The sequence below is a fragment of the Vanessa atalanta genome, chromosome 4, assembly GCF_905147765.1.
Source record: "Vanessa atalanta chromosome 4, ilVanAtal1.2, whole genome shotgun sequence".
Lineage (NCBI taxonomy): Eukaryota > Metazoa > Arthropoda > Insecta > Lepidoptera > Nymphalidae > Vanessa > Vanessa atalanta.
The window spans coordinates 11039360-11055286 of NC_061874.1; the positions used below are offsets into that span (position 1 = coordinate 11039360).

At 32.2% G+C, this 15927-nt stretch overlaps 1 protein-coding gene across 3 annotated transcripts in view; it reads left to right on the plus strand.

Annotated features, from left to right (window-relative positions):
- LOC125077644 (tyrosine-protein phosphatase Lar-like) overlaps positions 1-15927 on the plus strand; it is a 109444-nt gene that overhangs the window by 45553 nt on the left and 47964 nt on the right. For all 3 annotated transcript variants that reach the window (XM_047689629.1, XM_047689630.1, XM_047689631.1), the window contains exon 2: positions 14271-14517. In XM_047689629.1, the coding sequence (XP_047545585.1) occupies positions 14442-14517 (76 nt within the window). In that variant the 5' untranslated portion in view covers positions 14271-14441. The remainder of the gene's footprint in view (positions 1-14270; positions 14518-15927) is intronic.

A 15927-nucleotide genomic window follows, 5' to 3' on the forward strand; every position in this document is an offset into this window, starting at 1 on the left:
AGCATTGTTATGACTCGGTTTGAAGGGCGAGTGAGTCAATACATACATCTCAGTTTCAAAACGATTGATTAATATTTATTATAGCACCAATGTATATGACCGATTGTGACCACATACCGCTAGGTAGCGTATATACACGTGCTACCTATAACATAAAAAAATAAAATAATTTAGTGTATAAGATTTCACTACTATACTCGAATCGAATTCTTCAGATCCCAAAGTTTATTTGATATTCTACGCCTGTTCGCATCGAGACGTAGATAGGAATTGGCTTTACGTTGCGAAAAGTACACTACGTGACGTATTTACCTGCCCGTACTTTATTGAGGTTTCGTCACCAGAGATACATCTTTTAGGTAACGTAATAAGATCAGAAGGTCTCACGATTGATATTACGATACGAAGTACTTCGCCAACTTCCTATTTATTTGTAATGCTTTGTTTTTTCTTTCATATGCTCCTGACAAGCTATTCATACTACAGTATAAATTATTATCAATTTAAAATGTTTTCGTTATAAAATCTTTATTTTAACGACTTATGTCGAATTATTTGTGTAAACTGCTGTTTTAATTGGGTGACATTTGATATTACTATCTTGAAAAGAAATATAGGTATTTACTAAATATTCGATATTGAATTATCTTTTCTATCTTCTATCTTGTCTATGAAAAAAAATTGTAGTGAAAATCATGTTTCAAAAATAACTATTTTTATGCGAAATTTCATGTCGAGGGGTTCCTTCGTCTCGAGCCAATCCTGTGTATATAATAAGGTCAAGCTTGTTAGAATACACTGTTATTGAAACCGAACCAGGTTGTAAAATTACAACTCCGTAGAATAAGAGGAAGTGGTTTTAATTCCAATTTACAAGATTACACCTAAACAAAATAACAAACGAACATTGCAAGTAAAATTATTAGTAATAGTGGTTTCGAGCATCGCTGTCACACTCAGAGGTAATTAACGGTTACTTATGTGCTTCTTAATATATATTTTAGATAAAGTAAAGTAACAGCCTGTTACTGAAAATCAGCGTTGAACTGTGGAGGACATTGTATGCTTCCCTACGTTTCAACATAAGCTGACCTTTTTATGCCGGTACACGGCTGTGCAGATCTTATTATAGTGTATCTTTCTTTTCTTCTTTTTTTTTATTCTGCAACAGTGTGTGTCATAATCAAATTTATTTCAATTTTAATGATTGCCCATTGCTGGGCAAATACGTTCTTATCCTTTTAAATAGAAAGTATGAGCTTACTCCACCGCGCTGCTCCAATTCGAGTTTGTGAATATATTTTACATGTACTATAAGTCTAAGCTAAGAGGCGCATTAAATAACCATTTAAAGTTTCTTAGATACATTAAATACCAATTATTTTCAAAAATTGCTATATTTCTAAAATTTTACACAATTTATTTTATTGTGTATGTTTATAAAATGAGAAAAATTCTAACCCCTTCTTTCACATTGAGTTCAATTAATCTACGTCCCGTTCATACAATAAATCCTTTCTTAAAGCGCTTTGTTTCAAAGCAGTTATATTGTATGTTTCAAGCAATAAAATCTAAGCCACTCAATGAGATTAAACTAAGTTTAAATGTTAGAAGCAATGTTACTCACGCTACAGTCTACACAAAGCTCTGGGGCAAATCATTCGCAATGTTTGCTGAAATATTATTGAACACGGAAATAGAGTTGTGGTATTCGAACGACATAAAAATAAGCTTATTTTTTATTTTACGAGTGTGATCATCTAGACATGTAATAAGTATGTAGTAAAGTCGTAATATATTTTTAACAAGTTTAAACATATGTGAAGCATTATTTTCTATACATTTAAAACCAAAACTACAATATGTGAAATGTTTTGCGACACGAGTGTATAGTTTAAAGAACTTATAAAACTACCTGTGCGTGATAATAATCTACTTATGTGAAAAATTATTCTACTAAAAATCCTGTGATATCCTTCTTAGGATAGGCAATAAGAGCTCAGGATATTTCCGCTAACGTGTTTTCTTCCAGCTATCCTATGATAATACTGAGGGGACAACATACTACATCACTATTTCGTTTGATTACATAGTTTATGTCAGAAGTAATATCACTTTGCAAATATCCCGTTGTTTTTGTACAGCAGTAAATATACTGGTGGTGTAAAGCATTCTCTCTTTTAAGGGCTTGGAGCTTATTCCAACGCGCTGCTCCAACGTTGATCATTGAATACAAAAGGCAGGCAGGGCATGACAAGATTTCATACATAATATACAATTTTCCTTTACCAGCAATTTCCTTGAAAAAAAAATACTACCAATACCTGTTTAGAAGACGACAAAACCCCAAGAGATTTGGATTGGGTATCTTGCATCGCTCAGCGGAAATCGGCGTTCGTTCAACGGAAATCGTAGCTTTTAAAGCTTCGTATTAAATGTAGGACATCAAAATAATTACATTAATTTAAGGAGTCATTCGTGTATTTTTTTTCTATTAATTGAAAATATATCAAATGTATTCTACTGTATCAATATAAACAAAATGTAAACAATAAATTACGAAAACGTTTCGCCAGTCAGTCCGTCCGTTTTATAGAAACACGGTCGAAATTTATCGACAAGAACCAGTATTACAGTAAGACGTTTACGCTGAACACATCCACACTTTCTTTGTTCTCTACCCGCAACTGCATTTAGCTGAAAGATATAGCCTGCCATAAATTCACTTAGTCGCTCTAGGTCGTAAACTTTTTACATCGGCTAAAGTTACGGTGTTACAATGCAAATTAGTTTTATAACTCTCGACTGTCTATTTAAATCTTCACTTTGGTTGGTAGAACGTTAATCCATTAGGAGCATCACTTGGAATCTTGTCGAGATTATTAAATAAATATATTATGTAAATAAATCTAATTTTAATGACACTCTCGCACAAAGTAATAGGAGCTGATAATTAAAATTTGTCGAGCATTTTTACAGTTTTTGTTACTATACGGTTTTTTTTTAATTCACCGTCCGACTTGAGTTGTTGAAGTTGTAAATAAAATAAAAAGTCATCTGAAAGACAAAACTACACAGACAGATGAATTCAAATAAAAAATTTACTTTACCTAAGAAAAAATACTTTTAAATCTTTATTATACAAGACAAAAATAAAATTTAAAGTTATCTAAGTTATTTATTTAAATATAATTATTATAACATAAAATGCTATTATATGACCAACTTTCCACTAATTTCCTCAATCTAATACTGCGATAAAAATCCGACCAGAAAACACTAACTGTAAGAGAGAACCTTAGAATTGACTGATTCAGGTGTCCTCCGAGGCACGAAATAGTTTAGAGCCAATCTTACGGCTAATAATATTTTTTAGATAAATATTAATTTAAAATAATTACTAATAGGATGCGATTTATTTATATTTTGATCCGTCAATCGAACCGCAATCCTATAAGCTGGACACTTTATCAATAAGGTTATCAAGGAAACTATGGTACATATACATTTATTTTCTTTAAAACGTATTATGTTTAATTATCTTTTATCTAAGACTGTCTTGGCTCCCCAGTTCATGTCACTAACGCATTCCTTAGTTTGAAAACAACGTCGTCATAAAATCTTTTATGTGTAGTACAAACTTGTTTTTACGGCCTGTTTATATGACTCCGACCGTAGAATACAGCGGTTACATTAAGCTTGTGATCTTAATGTGTTTTTTCTTTCGTATTGTTTATAGATTTAATATCGTGGGTACAGATTTGTTCTAAAAAGTATTATATATCAACCGGCATCTATATACATGAAGTGTTCTTAACTATGAAATTCTGCGCATGGTGATCCATCTCTATGTGTGCGTGAAGAACATGAAGTTAACCATGCTTGAAATTAAATTAGTTTAACTCAATTCAGAACCGAGTCCATCTCTTTAGTAGCTTTTCCAGCAACAAATAGCGAAACTAATATACTGGTCTGGGTAAATAGGTAGATAAAAAAAAAACAAAGTATACTTTATTCAAGTAGGCTTTTAGAAGAACTTTTGATTCGTCATTTAACTAACTATATTAAGTAAAGCTATCACTGGTTCGGAATGTAGATTCTATCAAGAAGTACCAGCAAGAAACTCAGTAGTTACACTTTTTCACCATTTAAAAATACAGTCATGTTAGTCAAATACAATTATATATGTATGTAATCCTGCTTGGAAATCAACAAGTACTAACTCCACGCTTTTTTATCATCTATATAATCTTGTATTGAATAATATGCCTTCTTTACCAATTTTTCTTTTTACGAATGATTTAAATCTATTTAACGGCAAAGTTAAAAGTATCGATACAACGTATACGTCTGTTTCGATCATAATGTTTAATATAAAATAACTAAGTACGTGGTATAAGCAAAATTGGTGCATGACATTCATTATAAATTGCATACAAGGGTTAATCGGTCAGATACAATTAGTTTACCTATCAAATCGATCATCGTGACTGACTGTACCAACGCACACCCAAAGCTACTGAATTTAGATAGCTGAAAATACGGACATTTTGCTTTATGACGTACATGTTTAAGGGTGGAAAATGCATGGAGTAACTTTGTATGAATTGTTCACGTCCGAAGTCAGAACGAAAAGATAGTATTATCTATACTTCTAAACTAATATACTAATAATATTATAAATGTGAAAGTAACTCTGTCTGTCTGTCTGTCGCTCTTTCAATACCAAACCAATGAACCGAATTTGACGAAATTTGGTATGAAGCAAACTTGAACTTCAGGGAAGGACATAGGCTACTTTTTTGCCTAACACATGACAACCAACCCCTAAAACGCGAGCGAAGCCGCGGGAGACAATTAGTATAGTATAAATTACAGGAATTTTATCTAAATATGAATGTATTATGACGCCACTTTAATTGAATTACAATGTGTTAGAAATGCTTTGTACGATTTATATGTCTTTATTGGATTAAAATGCAGGTTAAGTACTTTATACATAAGTTACTCGAAGACGTTAACCTATTTATCCTACGACTTAACCTGAGTAAGTTATTCTATATAAATAAAAATAAAAACTTATAATAATCGCTAATCTTATATCATTATAATAATTATATAATATACTCAAATATTAATAAATAAATAATTTTCGGTTCAAGGATGGATTGTCAAGGACATAACGAAACGAAACATTATATATTTTGTTCTTTACGGAAAAATCGAACTATCAATAAAATTAGTTTTTTTTTTTTAAATAATTTGTTTATATAAAATCTCTTTATAATTACTTATTAACTTAGATATAATTATATTAAACTTAAATTATTTACTAGATATTATCCTTAGGATAAGTCTCTACCTGAAACATATTTTAAATATATTTTTTTTCAAATTTAATTTTTTCCTTATTTTAATAAATCATAACAGTTAATCGAAAAATATATCTTCACACATCTTATAACTAGTATTATAAATCAGGATATAGAAAACGACATAGGATACCTAACACTTCCTCACACGCGGATGACACGGACGAAAACTCAAAATATTATATAATGATGTATCGTACACATTTCAAAATAATAATGCTGTGTCATCAATCGCTGCATATACATAATTTATTTGGTTTATAAATTAATTCACTACCGATCATTGAACACACTATGTTCACCCTAGCGATAATATATCACATATTGATAATAAATTGCTTGTAACTGAAATTTACTATTAATTTACCCACGGACTTATAAGCTGCATAAGTTATAACAATATTTTAATGTAGTCTTATAAAAATGCACAGTATATTAATAGCATTAAAGTCTAGAAGCCTCGTTAGACCATATTCACGCCATATGGACTACCGAGGAGTGGCAAATCATTTTTGCCCCTGTAAAAAGCTCCTTCTCGGCAAGAGCGGGGTAAATTACGAGAGACGGACACGATCCCACGATGCAGCCTCTCAAGCCTTGCCGAAGACGGCCATCGCAGTCATTTTTGTGAGTAGGGATCTCACATAGGAGGCCTTCAAGAGCCCGGGTACCTTTCGGAAGGTTTTCAGAAAAATAAAGAGTGCTTGGAACATACACATTGGTGCTCCGCGGTAAAAAAAAACATCGTGAGGAAACCTGAATACGTCGGCTAAAATTCTAAAGCAGTCATATGTATTTACCCATTATAATAAATGCCAATATTCTTCGAAAAGTAGCCTTGCAGTTGGCAATAATTGTCAGACTATTATTTTTAATGAAATACATACCACAAAATATTTATAATAATTATGCATATTCATAAAATGTTATCGAATTGTGTGTTGTGTTCCGTGTGACTTAACGCGTATTTCAAAAGCAACTTTTGCTTTATTTATTAATATTAATATTAAACTTCAAATAAATCCTAAAGGCTTATCCACAATATGGCAAATAAAATACATCATTAAGTCATTAAAATTTTCCTCTGTTATTATAGTTATGCTTCATATATCGCCTTTTGTGTTTTAATTTAATTAGGTAGGTAGACTGTCACATGAACCACTTGATGGTAAGGGGTCACAACCTTCCATAGACATTGGCATGGTAAGAAATATAAACACTCCTGATGTCTTCAACGCGCTACTGACCTGCCGAGTCCTCATTGACTGATTTTTAACATTTAATGAGTAATATTCGAATAGAGTTCTCTTTAAATTGTTACTGTGACGTATTAAAAATTAGAAAATCATAAATATATAATATTACTCGTTTTTATTATCCAGTTATCCCTATCAGTAATTATACCACTTTTATAAAGCAAAGTCATCGAGCGAAGCGTCAAATCTCATTTCCTCTGCATTAACATCTGAGACAAATTGGAAAAACTTGAAAGGCAGAAAAACGAAAGACAGATTTCTGTCCCTTTGAGTAATCACAATCTTCTCATTTTATTCCCTTTTCCCAGTCTTATTTTGATTACATCATTAAGATTAGTTAAATTGAGACCCCGTTTAAATAAACCCATGAATGTAAAATGCTAATGTTGCATTATCACGAATAAAATATCATGTAATTAATCTTGAGATTATCACGTTTTTTAATAATATTTTTTTAATTTATTTATTATATTTGTTCGTCGATACTAATATCGAGTTTTAATTAATGTATTTGTTCTCATTTGTGTGTGCTAAAATAGTTCGTAAGGAACCTGTATATATTATCATGATATACATAATATATAATAAAATTTCGTAAGTCTGTTAGTTATCGTAATTTTTTAACGAGTTAGCGATTGAAGTTAAAACAATATACATGAAACATGGATATTTCTAAAATATTGATTGTTGGCGCTGTGGTTGACTACCAATATTGACGTAGCTGTACGCGAGAGTTTCATCTAACACATTCAACGATTCCAATTTAACACGAGTAAAAGGTCGTAGTTCTATTTGTTAGTTTTATCAATGCACATATATTTTTATTATATATATATATATATATAGGTCGTACTATAGTGGATGAGTGTACTATGCACAAACGTAAGTGCACTGTTCCTTTACTCTTATAATCCAATGGAAAGCTAATCGACGCGGCCGGAAAGAGTTCAGGTTAAGCACAGCTTTAGGTGCATTCCAAAGCACGTAAATAGTCGACGTTTATACTTCACACATTTCCAATTACCAGATTCGGGTCTGCTACTGAAATATTTTTATCGGTAAGACCTGGGGCTTAAAACCAGGATCTCGGGATCTTCGACCTTATATCTTGCTACTAGAACAATAAGGATGATTGATATTATGTAGCATATTAGATTAAGTAAATATAAAATATTTTAAGTACGTTAAATAGCTTCAACAAATATACACAAATTTTCTTCACTGCTGTTGTTATGAGTTATTACTTGCTAACTACGACTTCACCTGGAGAGGGGGTGTGTTTGGTTGTGGTGTAAAGGTGACCTATGTTTTATTCAGACTATAATTTATCTTTCAAATTCAGCGCCGTTAAGTAAAAAACAGTGAGTTAAGTGTGTAACGTTAAAGTAAAAGGGTATTTTACAATAACGTAATTAAAATAGAAAGCATGTCCTTAATAGTCTGATTAAATGTATCGACACAAACATTGGATTTATTTATCCGTACAGTGACGCTTCTCGGATTTCAATTAAATTCCAAAGAACAAACAGTTCTGAATACAAACTTCTCTTACGTAGTATACAAGTGAATAAAACATTATATTAGAAAACATGTACAACACAAGAAACAGTATTAAGTGGGTGACACGACAAAGAATTCTCTTAGGTACCGGTAAATAGAAGTGACACTCGGTACTCGCGGCGAACGTAAAGAGGGCGCACACAATACAATTTCTGCCTCGGACGCCTTTGTATAATACATGGTCTTTTCAAGTCACTTCCAGTGGTTCTACAAATAATTATGCTCTTTGAAAAAAAATCAGAGGCGTTGAAATAGATTTGTTGAATCCAATTTAAATGATCTTATATTCTTTGAAATACTTTTAAACGACTGATATGTTGTTGAAGAGCCGAGATGGCCCAGTGGTTAGAACGCGTGCATCTTAACCGATGATTTCGACTTCAAACCCAGGCAGGCACCACTGAAATTTCATGTGCTTAATTTGTGTTTATAATTCATCTCGTGCTCGGCGGTGAAGGAAAACATCGTGAGGAAACCTGCATGTGTCTAATTTCAACGAAATTCTGCCACATGTGTATTCCGCCAACCCGCATTGGAGCAGCGTGGTGGAATATGCTCCAAAACCTTCTCCTCAAAGGGAGAGGAGGCCTTTATCCCAGCAGTGGGACATTTACGGGCTGCTAATGCTAATGCTCGCACATATAATAATATAGAATAAAATAAATAGTAAATAAAATAAAAATATAATTACTCGCACTAAGCAACGTATAAAATAATTTCACAAATATTTAAAGAACTTCGCTCTATACATACACTGTAATAAGTAATTACTACTCATCCCTGTGGAGAATAATTTCAATATAAAAAAAATTGTTTTCGGTCTTATGGAATTGACTGGGTGAACTGATTAATACTTCTTGCAGTCGATGGACGAAGGTTATGGCTTATAACTAACGAATGCAACATTGCCTGTCTTCCCAAAGTAAATGAAAGAGAAATATATATTTTTGTCAATAATTTGGACGACTCTGTGGTTGAGTGGTGTGTACACCAGCCATGGGTACGCCACTCCTTGGTCCCGGGTTCGATTCCCGGCCGAGACGACGTAGAAAAATTTCATTAGTTCTATGTTGTCTTGGGTCTGGGTGTATGTGGTACCGTCGTTACTTCTGATTTCCATAACACAAGTGCTTTAGCTACTTACATTGGGATCAGAGTAATGTATGTGATGTTTACCAATATTTAAAAAAAAAAGTAAAAAAAATATCATTATAATTTCTTTCACGTGTCATTTGTATTGTTTCAAATAATAATAATAAGAAACGTTAACTCAACAATAAAGACAGATTCATTGCCAAATGATGATGCCGTTTAATGGATTTTAGTTTCATTACTTTTAAGAATGCTAAGAGGTTACTTAGAAGATTAATTGATGTAGTCGAGATGATATTACAAATGAATATTCAAAAGAAAACTATAATTAGTAATTTAAAAATAAATAGCCCTAATGGGCTAGTTAAAATTTAGTTACAGTTCCTTAGCTTAAAACGAATCATATAATAAAATAACACTTTTATTAATATGAGTTTTAAAACAACTATGACAGAAGAATCGTAATACTTTATTTTATATAATAATTATATAACACATACATCATATATTATTTTATACAACGGTTAAATAAGATCTAAAACTGACTGATCAAACTTTAACACGCAATTTACATGACGAGTAACTTTAGTAACGACGTTTAGATGGAATGAAGTTGCTTAGGATACTTAAACATTTTAGTTATAAATGATACAGTGTCTTTATTAAGGCTAGTATTTGTTTTTTAATATTACCAGTCTGGCCAAGTAATTAAGTCATTTGAGAACGAGGTGGTCTTAATCTAAAAGATGATGATGTCCTAACCTATATCAGCTAAGGCTAAGTTAAGATAGACTAACCACATACTATAGTGCACAAATGTGTGCGTAAACAAAGGTCAGGTCTTTATCCCTTCACTTTTATAATCCGATGGGACGGCAAATTTGACACAACCGGGTCGTTACTGGTTTTTTTCGATAAAAAAACCCATTTTTTTTTATCAGCACTGCCTAAACAAACGACCTCGAGATCTGCAGCCTGATATCTAGCCACCAGACTAACAAGGCGTTCAAACAAAAACGTCGATGAAGAAAAATGTGGCGAAGGATAGTCCAATGCTTACGCTAGAACATGACATAAATCTAGCATAAGTCTAATAAAGCTGTGCAGATTATTCAAAAACCAAAGTCATTCATTCAGTGTCTTAATAAGTAATGCCCTATATTTCTGAAAGAAAATCTCCAATCATATACCTCGACCGGAACGAGTACCTATATATAGATATAATTATAATAATAATTTGATAAAGTTAAAGTGACAATCTGTAAATATATTCCTGCTGGACTAAGGCCTCCTCTCCATTTTAGTAGACTTAAACCCTGTTACGTCACGCTTCTCCACAGCGGGTTAGTGGATACAAATGCGGAAGATTTTCGTCCGACAAATGTAGGTTTCCTTGCAGTGGTTACATCGTCGACTATGAGTTGAATTTAAGTACAAATTAGCAGTCTATACTGACTATATATTGGGAAAAATGTATAAAAACTTAACCTAAAGAATCTAGGGGTATTGCTAACGTCATAAAAAAAATGTATCAAATTTTAGCTTTCTAGACTGTATATGATAATCAGTCAAGACAAACGATTTAATAACTGTAGGTTAAACAAACTATAGATCAGTGGTTCTTCTATAGGTTTTAACCCGCAAGAACGTCGTCTAGGATTCGCATGTTCAAACCTTTATCATTAATATATCCAAAGAAAAATATAAATTTATATATTTATGACAAAAGAAAGTTTTCGTTTAGAAGTTGCTTTTAATAAAACATGGTTTATGAGAAATGATAACAGAACTACTTACGAGACGCATATATAAATAAATTATAAAATATTTTAATATATTTTTATTCTTCATAGCCCAGTATACACTATTTTATTCTGAGTTGCATTTTTTCCAAACGGTATAATATCCTGTAATACAAGATTGTCTGATACGGAAAATATAAGTTCGATTTATAAAAGTATCCAGGTATGTAGCTCAGTAAACGAGTATGCCATACCGATAGACACTAACTAGATCTGGATATAACGCTCGCCTGCCTTACAAAGTCTCACATTCTCTTAGGAGAGTGTTTACATAATAAAATGGAGCTCCAACATCGTTATTTCAACTTATTTCGGTTTATGAACACTTTGAAAATATTAAATTTTCTCCGAGCCGTCCATGAATATACACCATAATTTGTAACAGAAAATTTACTTAAGCAGACAACCTTCGTAAATTTCTCCATGCTAATCTTTGTCTTGTACATATTTAATGGTATTAATTCAGCTCAAATCTTATCTTATTGGATAATTCATGCTGTTTGCATTGCATTTTTTTTTAAATACAATTTCGAAAATTATCGGTTACATGGAACATGGGATTGTAACGAGTCGCCTTTGTTCTCATACAATTGAGTTGTAAGAAATATATTAACAAGAAGTTAATATATTTCACCGTCAAACATGAGATCCAATATATTCTTGTGTCGAATCGATGGAGACGACGGTACCAACTAAAAGGCCTAAACAGTTTTTTTTTTTTTTTAATTTCTACTTTTCGTCCTATTCAAGTGTAAGAATACAGTACTAGTAATTATTTCTTATATTATATTGTTAATTAACATCATATTATTTATTATTAAAAAGTATTGGTCATGTACATATTATCACCAGAGCATACTTGTAAACGATTTTTTTATGCAAACAAGGTTGCTAAGGGATGATTGTAATACTGCCATTCCTGTAATCAATTATTTAAATACCCCAGTTAAGCAACAACAAATTTAAAATGTTCATTTACTCGTTTCCTATTTAAATTTTTCATTTTCTTTTCTCTTTAATTTTTTTTTTACTTTTTTATGTTCATTATAAAATATACTAATTTTTGGCTCGCTTTGTCCTCGGCTTTGGCCGTCTATGAGTATGATGGAGGAAACTTGTGTATTAAGTAAGGGTAGCTATATCTAGCCCAAACTTTTGATATCAATGATAAATAGTTTTAGTCTCCCCCGCTAACATTACATTTAAAATTTTTCATGTACCTCAATAATAAGTACAATTGTGTGTAGGAGGCGTGAGCTCAAACTAGGTTGCATTATTCTAAGGGTCTCCGGGATATAGAGCCCCCTCTAGGAATATAGGATTTAGGAACTATTTTATGTTATAGTAAAAAGGAAATGAACTAAACTTAAGAAACACATTATCAATTATGAAATAAAAAAAGGTAATTTGTGCTCGTGAATATGGGTGTGTATTGGCGTATTTGGGTATTTGCAAGCTTGCGTGTATGTGTGAGTGTGTGTGAATTTGTCGGTGCATGTGATTTATTTTGATAAATTTTAAAATACACACTATTTAATATCCTTACATGTTTGTATTGTAAAATAAATATTAAAAATAATTGTATAAAGATCAGATAAACGCTGTAACTATAATTTATTTCCAAAGCGAAATATATAGAGGGAATAAATATACATCACATTCACAGGCTTTATACACGCTCAATTTGATAACAGATATGTTACAGTAACGATTGAGCAATTTCGGGGTCAGGGTGATATAAACGTGAAAATATCGGTAAATATATTTTTATGTATGATGTCTTTCATCAGAAATACCAGAAAAAATAATAATATTAATCAAATCGTTATTGAGTATACAAGTTTGAGAACAAATTTACAAATACATCTTTATGTATTAAATTAAATCCAGATTGATTTTATAAATGCACGGCTTATTGACCGTTGTTTTGAAATGTCAATTGCAAACAAATGTGTGAGTGTAAATGTTTGGAATTCATTCCACCACGCTGCACCGATGCAGATTTTTTTTTTATGATATTGGTAGGCGGACGAGCAAATGCGCCACCAACTTTAGGATCTAAGACGTTACGTCCCTCGTACTTGTAGTTACACTGGCTCCCTCACCCTTCAAACCGGAACACAACAATACTAAGTACTGCTGTTGGGCGGTAGAATATAGCGGAATATATATAGGTAGCGGCTGTCAGACAGGCTTGCACAAAGCCCTACCACCAAGTAAAGATTAGTGGATTTACACGTGACAAAAGTGAAAGTCAACACAACTAGTGTCCACAGATTTACTTCGAGAAATACAACATAACCGTACAAAAACATAAGCTTCCTTCTCAGAACATTCAATATTTACATTAATCTAATATATCCGCTAAGACTGTCATTCTTATAAGACACAAAAGCAAATAAATACACATATAAAGCGTTTATGGGATTAGGTGTACGTATCGCGTTGAATACTCTTCCATTTTCTCTAGCATTCCGTAGACGCTTCGTGTTGCAAAGTACTTGCATGTTTATTATATAATTCGGGTCTTATTCGCTTTAGTACCTTTTTATTTTGCGTGACATTTTGACACAGTTTTGTCTGCCGTGTTCACGAGCTGACCTGGAGCTGAGAGTTCAGTTAAAAGTGGTGACAAACTAGATTTCGTGCTTCGCTCGTATTCAGACTCGGTATATACTCTGTTAATTAAGCTATTTATTATTTTCGTGTCCGTTATTCGGTCTAAAGTATTAGTGACGCTATTATTTGTGAAAATCATAAAACCTCGTCTATTGTACGGTTTATTGGAATATATATTAAATACTAGTTGTCGTCCGTGTCGCTCATCTTTTAGCAGTTTGTTAGTCACGAGAAGTTGTCTATGTCCTTCCTTGGAGCTCAAGCTTGCTTCATATCGAATTTCATCAAATTCCGATTACTGGTTTAGGCGTAAAAAGCAACAGACAGACATACATACAAAGTTACTTTCACATTTATAATATTAGTATAGATCTTTACACTTATCTATTTCCAGAATGATATGTATATATGCTTAATCATAATTGATGCATTAAACATTGATAAAGACAATTTCAGCCAGTGTTATAGTCTCATAAGATATAGTAATAACTTAAATACTAGTAACATGTTCATTATTACCTACCCCTTATGTACCTACTTATACTTAACAATTTTTTCTATCTTTTCAGATGTAACCTTAAAGAAAAACTAAGTCGTCATCATCGACCAGAACTTAAAATGTCGTCGAAGAGTTCGTTAAGAAAAACGAAGCCGGGTATGCATCGAGGGCTCAAGTGAAGGCTTAATAAGAAAAATAAAAATGTCAATAAAAGCCAGCGTGGGTTAAGCTAAAAGAGAAAATGGCCAACAAAGGTTTCGGCGAGGTGATCGGCCTTTTCCTGGCTGTGGCGTTCTGTATTACGTGCCCGGAATATGGTGAGAGCAGTCGTTTTTCATTTGTTTGTGAACGTTGACCAATTAGTGTGGTTTGCGTGAAATGTATCGTGTTTCGTGCATTTTTATGAAATCGTTTGTATTATACATGCAATTTGAAATGAGAACGATATTCCCGAAAAAATCCGTTTCGAAAATGTATTTAATTTTTTGCAAATATTCATTTCAATATAAATTATATAACAAATAATTAAATATATGTTATGTTTTAAATTAAGATCTATATATCTTTAAGTCTACAACTAATCAAATCGCTATGAAACTTGACATCGTATTAATTCGGAACATAGATAGGTATATCAATAATCTCAGATGGTCCTGTGGCTGGAAGTCATGGATTATAAGCGAAGCTTGTGAGTTAAAACCCACAAGCACGAAGCGGGACGAATTTTCATGAATTTTCATGTGTTTAATTTCAGAACAATCATCTTCGCCAATCCGCATTGGTGAAATAATTTAATTTAAGTGTATCCTAATTTATGTTACGGAAAATTAATTTCATGAGCACATCTAGTATAAAATAGAGCGTACTGTAAGCCTTTACACACGACAGTTCATTTAATTGCGTCACATTAAGCCCTTATGCGGAACATGTTCTCTTTGACTAGTTAACTCGGTGACTCGTCTAATGTTTTCAATGTTGGCAATATTTACATCGAAATATCATATATTTATTTTCAAAATAGACCGCAATCAGTGTGTATAGCTGACATTTTACGTAAGAATTATGGTCACCATGAATATCGCGTTTTAAATCTAACGATTTATTTAACTAGCGTACCTAACGCTTCGGGTATATATTATACTTTAACTCGCAAATTAAACGTTCTAGAAATATATAACTAGCTACCCGCCCGGTGGCCCGGTGGTTCACATGGTGACTATAAGGGTCTATACACAACTTTTAGATTCAAGAACAAAGCTATTAAGAGATTTTTTCTGGCTAGAAAAGTTTGAATTCTTGGCTTTTCTCTACTATAATTATATGTATGTTTTGCACATATTAAACAGGACTTCAAATCAATCTATTTGTTGATGAACCGTGTAAAAATTCGTTGCGTAGCTTAATATATAATTAAATTTTATATTATATGACTTATGTGAAAATTATATTTCTACTGCCTTTAACCGCTATATTCAATAGCTTAGCCAAAAATATGTGCGCTTAGCGTTATGAAAGCCGTATGTTCAATTTTCGACCTTTGGACTGTTATTCCCACTTATAGGATCCACTCGGAAGAGAATCATAAAAAGTTTTACATATTTTATACAATAGAATTATAGTAATTGACTTACGTAGAAATCGACGAGATCAAAAATTCTTTATGATCTTTTCTACGCATAAACACCATTCTATTAAAAGGGAAAGAAATATACATCTACTAAAACGTC